This window comes from Lingula anatina, chromosome 4 (genome assembly GCF_051362555.1).
Source record: "Lingula anatina isolate TDL-2025a chromosome 4, LinAna3.0, whole genome shotgun sequence".
In the NCBI taxonomy this organism is placed as follows: Eukaryota; Metazoa; Brachiopoda; class Lingulata; order Lingulida; family Lingulidae; genus Lingula; species Lingula anatina.
The window spans coordinates 21,761,221-21,772,389 of record NC_141770.1 but is presented as its reverse complement, the minus strand read 5'-3'; the positions used below and the strand labels follow the sequence as shown (position 1 = coordinate 21,772,389).

The 11,169-nt window shown below is 36.8% G+C and overlaps 1 protein-coding gene across 4 annotated transcripts; it reads right to left on the bottom strand.

The window, feature by feature from the left end:
* Positions 1–638: 638 nt before the first annotated feature.
* On the bottom strand, positions 639–10,811 carry LOC106160535 (DBH-like monooxygenase protein 1). Of its 4 annotated transcripts, XM_013537159.2 has the most exons (13): positions 10,657–10,810; positions 9,972–10,537; positions 8,124–8,270; positions 6,670–6,849; positions 6,244–6,330; positions 5,584–5,766; positions 5,189–5,291; positions 4,639–4,808; positions 4,210–4,398; positions 3,851–3,910; positions 3,346–3,479; positions 2,584–2,749; positions 639–1,984 (listed from the first exon to the last, which is right to left on the bottom strand). In XM_013537159.2, the coding sequence occupies exons 2-13, from the start codon at positions 10,266–10,268 to the stop codon at positions 1,817–1,819; spliced, it is 1,884 nt and encodes a 627-aa protein (XP_013392613.2). In that variant the 5' UTR covers positions 10,269–10,537; positions 10,657–10,810; the 3' UTR covers positions 639–1,816. The 4 variants fall into 4 exon arrangements, with proteins under 4 accessions (XP_013392613.2, XP_086868353.1, XP_086868351.1 ...); XM_087012227.1 differs by lacking the exon at positions 2,584–2,749 and having other exon boundaries at positions 10,657–10,811; XM_087012225.1 differs by lacking the exon at positions 8,124–8,270 and having other exon boundaries at positions 10,657–10,811.
* Positions 10,812–11,169: the final 358 nt, after the last annotated feature.

Genomic DNA, 11,169 nt, shown 5'->3' with positions numbered 1-11,169 from the left:
TAGTTCATTTATATTGGTTTGTTTATATACCCAATCCATGGAGCTACTGGCTCAATATTCTGATTGGAACTCACAGATTAGATTCTTTCTGTAATTATTAATATTAATTTATGTCTTAGAGAGAATGACATTTTCCAACAGGGTCCTATGTAAATCGCACTACTTGTGCTGTCGTGATTTTTATAAGTTCAGTTTGTCATTATGTTTAACAAAATTCTTTTGCTTTTTTTCATTTTTACAATCTCCACAATAGTTTATTTATGTCTCACTGAAGGTGCTTTTAGTAAAGCCTGAAAAGGTGCCCTCTCAGCCGGAGCGAGGCACACCTGTGGTCATGGCATTCTTTCCTAAAGACCTTTCGGATGGTTACTAGTACATACCTAGAAAGGCTACTAATCTTTCTTAATTCAGACTTTAAAGTCTAACATAAAACCCATCAAATAAAAGAATGTATCAACGAATCCAAGCGCAGAAACGGGTAAAGATATGATTCGTTAATAAGTGCACATTGCTTTTTCCTCCCGAGGAAAATTCATTTTTGGCGGTTAAATCATGTAAACACTACCTTTCAGTCGTTCGAGAGAGGTGTTGCTCATCTTTTGGGATACATATATCAGGCCAAATAGAAAGTGTGGATATAAGTGTAGCAGATCTTTTTATTTCAGGAACAAAGGGCAAAACAAAATTTAAAGATTCTGCATGATTTTGAAACATAATTTAATTGAATGATATCGAAATTCAGTTGAAAACAAAATTGCTTACTCAAGCAAGTCTGCACTTGCATGCAGTTCGCATTTAACTTATGCACTGCGAAATGTTTTTTATTTTGTAAAGATCAGCTACAAAAATGTAACATACCAAGGGACACAAAAGAGAGTGACATGTACGTATCTCGAACACGCGAAGGCATAACCAGCCCTTGCCCCTTTTCAAAGAAATAGTTAAAGGAAATTGCAAAAATACACTTCATAAATTACATTAGGTATTCCACAAGATATTGTAAAGAAAGTATACGGAACTGTCATTTGTCTTACTGTTTAAAATGTCAGAAAAAATCATTATCTGTACATATTGCCTTCAGACGCCGTATATGTCAACAAACGGACTACGATGTTTTGCGTTAAAATAACCACTCGTGCAGAGAGTGACGATGGTATTGACTTTTGTGTTAGTTGTTACGCAAAGTAGAAATTACAAAACTTTCTTCTTTCTTGTTTCATACTCTTTATTTTTTCCCACTATCTCCATTTTCTCTCTATTCTATTCAATCTCTTACGGAGTTTCGGTGTTCTTCCCGTCTACTCTACATGCCTCTGCTTAGTTATCGTACATTATGAGGACGTGCCTATTAACTTAATACCAGTCCCCGTTCTTAACTATTCATGGTTTTCAATTACTACCATTATAAAAAATACTCTAGACTACTCGTGTATTGTCTGGATCGGGCTCATTTGCCTTGCGACCTCTGCCCCGCCCCAACCTGAGTGATCTGCGTACTGTCAGCAGTACATCGTATATTTACACTATCCGTACATAAAAGCCGTATAGAAATACAATACTGACAAAGCATGCGATGCTTTAAAACGAAATTAAATATGACAAAGAGAGGGATGGTAATAAATTATTTATAAATTTCGAGAGTTGTAAAGGATTTGAATGTCGTCTCTTGTTCATCATGTGACGTGGAGATTTCATAACATATTTTAGAGCCCTTTCACGCATTTAAAACCTTTCTCTATGTACCGGTATAGATAAGAGAGCTGTTTAGCATTAAAATTCTGTTTTAAAATTCAGTAATAGAATAAAAGTGATGTTTTTAATATTCTAGAAACTTAAATGAAAACAGGAGTGCCGAAGCTAAATGTACAATCCACGACAAACAAGAGAAACTTGGTGCACTGCTCGTGGTCTGACTGGTGACAGGACAGTTCTTTTGCGGTGGCTTATATGGCGTGGTTATCTTGTAGGCTGGAACGATTCGAACCTGAAATACAATAAAACACAATAAATGGCTACTAAATATTATTTCTTTATGCTTATAAGCAAAGCTCGAACTAATACGTACATTGTGACGTATGCGCAACATGTTATTTTCGTTAATTTTTGTAGAAAATTAAAACCAAATTGTCGTTTTCTAAAAATACCATTTGATAATTCGTTTATGTATATCGATGATGATATAGAGGTTGCACGAATCCCACAGGTGAACTGTAACTGGCAGTTCGAAAAGGAGACTACGCAAATTGGAAAATGCAGCATAAAAATATATAAGTTTTGGCAATGTGTAATTTGTTCTTCCATGCATAAAAGCATCCTATTTTTAGTGAAAAAACATGCAATAAACTTAAATGTAGACTGTCGGTTTAGCGTTTCGATCCTTTCTTTTTGGTATTACCGAAGACACAACGAATGACTTACTTCACTAAACTAATAAAATATTTTTCGAAATATGCATACTGGACCATAAAAAAACAACTCCTCATGCTTCATATTTTAAGGTCATTTAAATTCGGCGTCAAAATCAGGTAAATACTTAGAAAAATTCATGAATGGTTATAATGCCTGATATAAAAGTGAAATTACCGTTCCATTTGATATTTCTATTTGCGTGGCGTTTCTCGCAATTTGTTGAAACATCTCACGTGTTATAGGATTCGTCCAATCCACGCCGTTTTCCATGGCATTAAGGAACTGATCGCCACCAAACTCTTTTGGCTCTGATATGTTGACGTAAATGTTTCGAAGTGGCCTTCAAAAGAACAAAATGACAGTTAACTTGAAGTGACACTGCTGGCAATGGTAACAATAAGGTCTGATTCACTGGACCTCTGCTTTGTTCAGATGCATTCGCATATATTGCATTGAATTGACTTGAAAATGAAGTCGGAACTCTTCTATTGCAGTTATGTACATGTTCCGCGTTAAATTGTCTATGGATCTTTTGTATCCTCACAGAGAAAGGACAATTATAAAAAAAAAAAAAAAAAAAAAAAAAGAAAAAAAGAAAACGTACATTCAGTTTTTATGACAAAAATTTCATAAAAACCACATAGTTTTTTTCACTCGCATTTGTTTATATTCTGTCTAATACAATAGGACATCTAAACCATTGCACCATATGTCTTGGTAACAGACCGCGCTTCACCACATGTAAAGTATGTGTGTTGCACAGAGGCCAAAGACGCAAGCGGTTCTTCATTAGTTGTAGTTACTAGTATAAAGCAGCTTGGAATGTGCCATAATTAGGTTTTAGGAGAAATTTTGTCATGCCGAATACTAAACCATGGTTGGGGTGCCGTGTTATGGCTCTATTATGTGACAATAGCTCTACTGTAATAAACTTACGTGAACTTTACATCAGGGACTATCTTAATCTGGTCGATCTGAGACGGCATGCTCACGCAATTTTGCCACTTTGGAATCCGAGGATAATACAGTGGGAAAGTGAAGCACATCTCCTCTCTTATTTTGTATCCGCCCTTCAATAAATAAATAAATAAAAATCAAAAACTTAACTTACGTCGTAATATTTAATTGTGTCTGATTGTCTTTCAATTATGCCGCTCGTCGTGTTGTGTTTCAGATAATATATTTGCCTTAAACACTTTGCAATATGCATTCAAAAATACAATTTATCGCAAAAAATCTATTTAAGTTTTGAGAAAATGGGTAGAAATGTATGGATTAAGCTTGGTCATCATCATTTTTCATTTTCTTCCACAAGGTTTCCGGGCAAAATTAATGACAGTTATTTTTTTTCCATAGTTTTAGTACATTGCAGTACAAAATAAGCGAAAAATACTACTGATAATAAATGAACCCAATCATCCGAATGAAACCGACAACTTACCCATGTTATGTTGTTGCGGTCTGTAGTTTTGTGTCGACAGGTGGAAACCAAGGTGTCATTCTGAAACCAACAGAAGTATGTTAAAGGGTCAGTACCGGGTATTTTACACGGTAAACATTGTAAAAAAATCTAACACCTTCAAGCAAAGAACTTCGATTTTCTAAGTCTTTGATATCTTGTTAACTCCACATGCAAGTTAATATAATAACGCAAAATATAGTAACGGAAACTAAAATTTGCAAAATTTGAAGACTCCAATAGACTATAAGCTTATATTATCATCGTAGCTGTATGGACAATAAATTGTCGAAGCATCTATATAAAATAATAAAGAAACAAATAAGCAAAAATATACGAACGGGAAGCACTGTCACTTCTTTGTTTAAATAGTGCAGCCCTTGGTAGTTGAAGTCGTAGTGATCATCGGCGATTATGTTTGGCAACTCAACGCCATCCCGGATGTGACGTAACCATACACCAGTTCCGGTCAGATGTGTGTGGAGACATACAGCAAATACCTTTATACCATCCGGCTGGGACGCCATCGCCTACGAAAATTATATTAGTAATATCAGCTCCAAGTAAGGATAACTTGACGTCAAAGCAAATAACATTTTAAGTGTGCTTTCGCTTTCAGTATCGTTTCGGGATTTAGAAATATGGAAAAAAAGCCTCTAGTTCTACCGTTTGTCAAAGTAAGATCGTGATTATTGACTGGGCAAATAGGCAATGATGGGGTAAAAAGAAAAAATGTCAACCTAAGGTGAAAAAAGAAAAAAACGACAAACCTCTGACATAGAAGCCGAGGAGCATTGTCCAGATGCATAAAAACTCTCGAAGTGTGGCGGGATGAAGAAAAATCCACGAGTGATACTAACACCGGTCAGAAGAATACCAGCATCATACTGGCGACGTCGTGGTGTCATGATAAAACGTAGACCAGAAGAATCCACGTAATCTGAAATTGAATGAATTAATCTTCTTAATTTTTAGACATTTTCAATCATTTTTTTCGAATTATTTACTTTCGTAATGTAAAAAAGTAATCATTATCAATTATTCGTTTCATTTGACCTTTTTTATGTTTTAGACCCTTATTTAATTTTCTTGCGGCTAATAACTTGTATGTAACTCTATAGCACATGTATGCATGTATGTATGCATTAAAACCCCTCTAATTTGATCATATGGTTTGAATTTTTGAAAACGAGGTTTATGACGATATCTAAAAGAAACTAAATGCACATACCTTCGTAAGAAAAAAGGGAACACAAAAACATAATAATTACTTTAAGTAGTAGCCAAAAAGGCTTTTTTATTTACCGGACCGGTACTTACCACCGCGCAGAGTCGGGTTATCGTAATGCACTTCTAATTTCACAAATTGTGGGTCGTCAGGACCTCCAAGCGGAAAGCCTACGTGAGGAGGGAACGAGTGAGCCTGCCAGAAATATTGAAATAGTGTTAAGCACTGTTAAAAAGGGGAGAAAATAGATAAAAAGCGAAAGCGTACATGAAAAGCACACACTGAGATCAAAAGGAACCTCGATCTGGAAGTGAAGTGGCTCCTTTTTTGCAGTTCACACACATAAGCATTTTTACAGACGAATGTTCAATGAAATTGTTACTAGGCTTACCGTACTTTCTTTCACCTTGAGTTCCGAAAGAGTACCGTACGGTCTCCTATGAAAATCAGGGCATATATTTGAATATAAAATAGAACTTGTACGTACCTCTCCACCGAACGCCCATCCCATTATTAAAACTTTGCATTGTTTGAAATCATCCGGCATGTTGTCTGTGTTACAGACACCTCCCTTTAAATGCAAGTCCGTTTGGTTGAGATCGTGAAAACAGCCATAAACGTTAATGTGGTGGATCAAAGCTTCGTGCCCCGGTTGAATGATAGGCTCTATCTGAAAGCAGATTAACATTTACAGTTTTTTTTTTTTTTTTCATTTCTGGTCGAATAAGGAATGATACAGGGGCTAAGAAAAAATCTAGACACTAAAGAAAAATGAATCTGTCAGTCCGCGGAGCAAAAATTTTTTAATATAAATATTACGAGCAAAAGCTTAAATACAGTATCCCCCAGCTGCGAGCCTCGTATCACAAAAGATATCGCTTTTCATGTTATTCGAATTCCTGCATACAAGTACGTCACTCCAGACTGCCGCTGTGACTGTGTCGTCGTCATCGAGGGGAAAAAACGCGACTTTAAGGAAACCAACCAAACGCGTACTACTTGTAAAAAAGCTATCACAGCCAAATTAAGGGCAGAATGTATCCAAAAGTAAGCACGCACGCACACACCAGCCACACACACATGCTTGCACGCATATTTCTCATTTACATTAACCCTGAAATGACAAAAAAATTTTGTTTTTTCTTACCCTTATCAAATGGTGTATTCCATTAAATTCTGGTAACTTGAATCCCTGGCACCAGTACGTGGTATCAGTTTTATTCTGTATATGAACCTGAAAGAGAGATCATACCTTGAACCATACATTATAAGTTTAGACTAATTTGAAAAATAGAAATTAATTATCATGAGAATTGGGTTAATTAATTAACTGATTAGCTAATTAATGGATGATTTATGAGAATTGAATTGCCTAGGCGGAGGTCTACGCTCTGAGGTATTTGCTAGTTGAAGCTGAAATGCTTCATGTACAGCAATATTACATGTATGTAGTGCCATGGTTATAAACCACGAACCTGTATTAGGCATTATGAAACAAAAACGAATATAAAATTATTCCAATCGCCCCTCGTTGTGCCTCTTAGACTATGAAGCATTGTACATATGTCAATACCTTATCGTTTATTATATCAATGGCATAAGTGTCATCAGGCAAAGGCTCCACGTCTTCTTTCTTTACTGGATTCAGTAGGTAGGCACTCTTGGCACCACGGTTTGTCACGTGATATTGAGGACCAATGGCTGGGTCTGGATCGCCGTCACGGAACGCCCACAACAAGCGCACTGTTCCCTCCTACAAAATGGGTACAGCATAGGTAACTTATGCACGTGAGTGTGAAAAGCCTTGGTCAGTGTTATGATATTTGTGGCTTTGTGATTTTCAACCACTCATGCAATGGATTGTTTTTGTGGTGAGTTTTATGTCTTTAGCGCCAGTAGAAATAAATGATTCGCACATAGCCCGGTGCTATTCTTAATAAAGCTGAAAGACAAAAAAAAATGTACACAAATGTTTGGTGCACTACGTATTTATTTTCTTAAAACAAACGTCCATATCCATCCGACACAGCACTATTCACTATTCCACTAAAAGTGGAAAACTTATAAACGCACGCAAATGGCTGTATCCAGTGCGTATGTATTTCACCGTGACTATTATCGTAAAATTTAATCATCATGTAATGCAAATAGCCTAAACCGGTAAAATCATCGGAGAAAATATACGAATCTATTTTTTTCTAACCGAAAGTTCATGTGAGTTCAAAGGTATGGTAAAAACAATGATTTAACCAGACAACGGCGTAGGGTCACAATAAGGCTTCGTTCACATGCAATGTCTATTTTCTATTTTCTATTTTCTATTTTCGGTATGTCTTATGATCACGGTCTGTGCACTGAATATCCCGCGGCGTAATTACTGGCAGCGCGAGCCAGTTACTATAAGTTACTATAAGTAACTGGCTCGCGCTGCCAGTAATTACGCGGCGGGATATTCAGTGCACAGACCGTGATCATAAGACATACCGAAAATAGAAAATAGAAAATAGAAAATAGACATTGCATGTGAACGAAGCCTAATACATACACACACTGGACAGTAGAAGTGTCACCCCCTAAAATCAGAGTAATAAAAGTAGGTAGATCTTGGGTGGTTATAATACCTGATCTACATATAATGTGACTAATGAGTATAAAACCGCTATACCATGGAATTGTATTGTTGGTCTTGTACATGTACAGCAAATGTTATTCCTGTCTTCCTCCAATATGGCAATATGGACTTTAAACTGTATATCTTGGTAGAATGTATATTTTGTTCTCATTGTGTGTGTGTGTGTGTGTGTGTGTGTGTGTGTGTTTTTCGTTTTTTTTTGTGTTTTTTGTGTTTTTTTTTTTTTTTTTTTTTTTTTTTTTGTGAAATTTGATGTTAATAAAATGATACCAGGAGCATATCATTTCACAGTAATTTATCTCCCCAAAGTAATGGTTCAGTAGGGGTGACACTTCTATTGTCCAGTGTGTGTATGTATCATTGTGACCCTACGCCTGAAGGAACATAAAAATTACCGTAATTGTGTAGTCATTGTCGTCACAAGTCTCCAGCTTTCGTCTAAATCTCAATGTGGTAAACGTGCCGTTGTCAGTCCCTCCCAATACCTCCACGTCCTGGCTCTCATCTAGCAACGGTTGCTCTTCACCGATGGCATGGTAATCCTATATAGTCAAATATATATATATATATATATATATATATATATATATATATATATATATATATATATATATATAAGTCACAACTGTATGAGGTTTTTGAAAGCTTTGTCGGCCTTGTTTGATCTATTAGAAGTTTTCACTGAAAACAATTAATTTTGTAAATTTTAAACTAGACTTAGAGAATTTAAAAAAGAAAAGAAAAATGAGTAGTATTCTTCGTAAAAACAAAGAGCACTGTCACAATCACCAAAATGTGTTAAAATGAATATCAATAAGAAGAAACGATTGATATAATTATCAATATTCCGGTGGAATGAAAACCTTGAACGCCCTGCTATTTTGCTATTTTGATTAAGATTAAAATTTGAATGTTTAATATTTTTGTACTTATCCAGTGGGGTCTTAACCAATCCCCATCTCTAAAGGGATGGGGAGACCCAGGCTCCCCAAAGCACATCGCATATTCTGTATTGCATGTCCCCCCGTTTCTAAAAATATCCATGGTCAAACAAGAAGTAGGATATACATGTATGCGTAGCATAGTTTTACGAGTGTCGTTTGGGGTCTCTCTGCGGTCAATGTAACAGGTGGAAGATAAACAACGGCGATGACGTACATTGCCTGTCATATTAATTTATTGATTCAAAGGTATTTTGAGTCTTGTTTTCTGAGACAAAAAGAGACAAACACTGATCAGATAAGATAGGCATGCTTTGTGCTGGCCAGTGCCTTTACTATGTAGTCTGCATCATTTGCATAAGTGAAAGCAGTAGGTGCATAGGTTTCGTTAATATAATGCAAAGCTATAAGTATTCTCCTCACTGACGAATGCTTATCAGGGTAAATAGCACATGTACATGTAGCTGTGCATGTCAAATGGATCTTTTGGAAGAGGCATATCCTGTGTAGGGTATGAAGGACATCGTAAATAAGAATATACTGACTTATACCAAAGTATCATTCATGCTTAATGCTTACTAAGGTGACTGTCATTTACATAAATATTAACAAGCCCATTGTTCGGATTGAATGTCCCACCGTTGAATTTATTTACTACGCACATGATATGGGTATGTCAAAAGCAGGGTATGTTTACTGCGGGAAGTGAATGGTGAAAATCAAAACCTTAAGCTATCCAACTTCTTGTGTCTTTCTTCTCTCTTATCGTCAAGTGATATGTGTGTACCAGAAAGTTGGACACCAACTTCTAAAGCACTTGTTACTAAGGACTGGCGACTGTGGAGATGACGAAATTTGGCCCTCTTTCACCATTAAAAAAGTGTGCCATAGTTCTTCCTCCAGTCCAGAATACAATCACACCAAGCGCATACTTTGAGAAAAAAATGCCCAGACGCAGACAAAAGCGAGGGCTTTGTTAGATTTACGCCGGCGCTCTTCTCTCGAGAATGCAGGCAGACATCGCTGTACGTTCGCACACCAGGAGGGAGATAAAATGTTTTGAGCGCGTTCAAAAACATTCATACGCTGCTTGTGCATGTTTTTTTTTCTTACAGTACGCTGGAAGCAAGGTGATTTCATACGCTCAAAATTGTGTGTGCAATCGCCGTCACATGCGATAGACATACAGTACGTACGTCTGCGCAAGGTGGGACACAGCCTTACAAAGGTTGAACAGTCTGAAAATTAGGGTTTTCTTGTATTTCTCATATACAAATTATAAAGAAAAATAGATTCTTTTACCTGTATTATGACTTCGCCATCATTAACCCATCCAATGATAATGTCTGATCCTGCCATACCGCCATTTGTTGAAAATCCCAAGGCCACGTATCCTGTAGTTCGCGCAGTGGTCTCAAACGTTATGTATTCTCCATTAACTTTCCAGCGAACGTAGTAATCCCCGTCTCTCAGGGCTGTATGGAGGGTGAACAGACTAGCATCGCCAGAATCTTGTACGGTAGCCGCCCTGTTCAAATATGTCGCCAGTAAAATGCATATAAACTTAAAATCCCATCGAAAAAACTCTGTGGCTCCCATATTTCCTTTGAAAAGACGGACGAGGGCTCTATCAGTCAATTACAAACTCTTACTTTTCTTGTCTCGAATATTTGAAGCTCTGCTAATCAGTGGTGGCAGCCTCTTTGAACGATGATGAAAATAGTTTAATTTTCTTTTCGCTCGAACGTCGTCCTTTAAATAGCCCGGTCAGTTGTCTGTAATCTATATTTATTTATCTCACTTTCACGCTCCACCTCCCCTATGACGTCATCTAGGTGACAAAGGCAATGTTATAGCGAGTCAACGTACTGAAATAACAAAAGTAGCCCAAATTAAATTAACTCATTTTATGGGCAAAAATGTTCAGTAGCTTGCTAGTTGGATCATAAAGGAAAATTATCAAACACAAGCCGAAAAACTTTCATACCGTTAGCTTACGGCCGCCAACCTGGATGTACGCCTTCTTCAGACTGATGTGACCAGATGGTGACACTCATGTCTTACAAAGGGAAGGGTGGTCGATCTACCTGAATTTTATAAAAGGGTCCTGGCTGCTCTACCACCTAGCGGTCAGTGAGTGTCAGCGTCTGCTCATATCAGTCTGACGAAGACCTGTGTCCAGTTTGGCCGTTAGCTAACGTTTTTCGGTTTGCGTTTGATAATTTTCATTAATAATCTATTTTATATTTCACATATCATCTGTTTTTATGATTTCTTCTAAAAATCATTTGATCATAACAGCGGTCATCATTATACTGTTATTGCATACTTATAGGTTCAAAGTTTTCATTAATAGGTTGATGCTAAAGTATTGCATGAAAATATAATAAGCATCACAGCTTGTTTCCTTACTGAAACGTACTACTGGTATAATATACACACACTAGACAATAGAAGTGTCACCCCCTGAATCAGAGTAATCATAGTTATAATGCCTGGT

Coding starts and splice junctions, on each gene's coding strand:
- LOC106160535 (XM_013537159.2), bottom strand. CDS start 10,268: ATGGGAGCCACAGAGTTTTTTCGATGGGATTTTAAGTTTATATGCATT. Junction 5,767..6,243: donor GAATACACCATTTGATAAGG/GTAAGAAAAAAC, acceptor ATCTGCTTTCAG/ATAGAGCCTATCATTCAACC. Junction 4,809..5,188: donor TAACCCGACTCTGCGCGGTG/GTAAGTACCGGT, acceptor ATTCAATTTCAG/ATTACGTGGATTCTTCTGGT.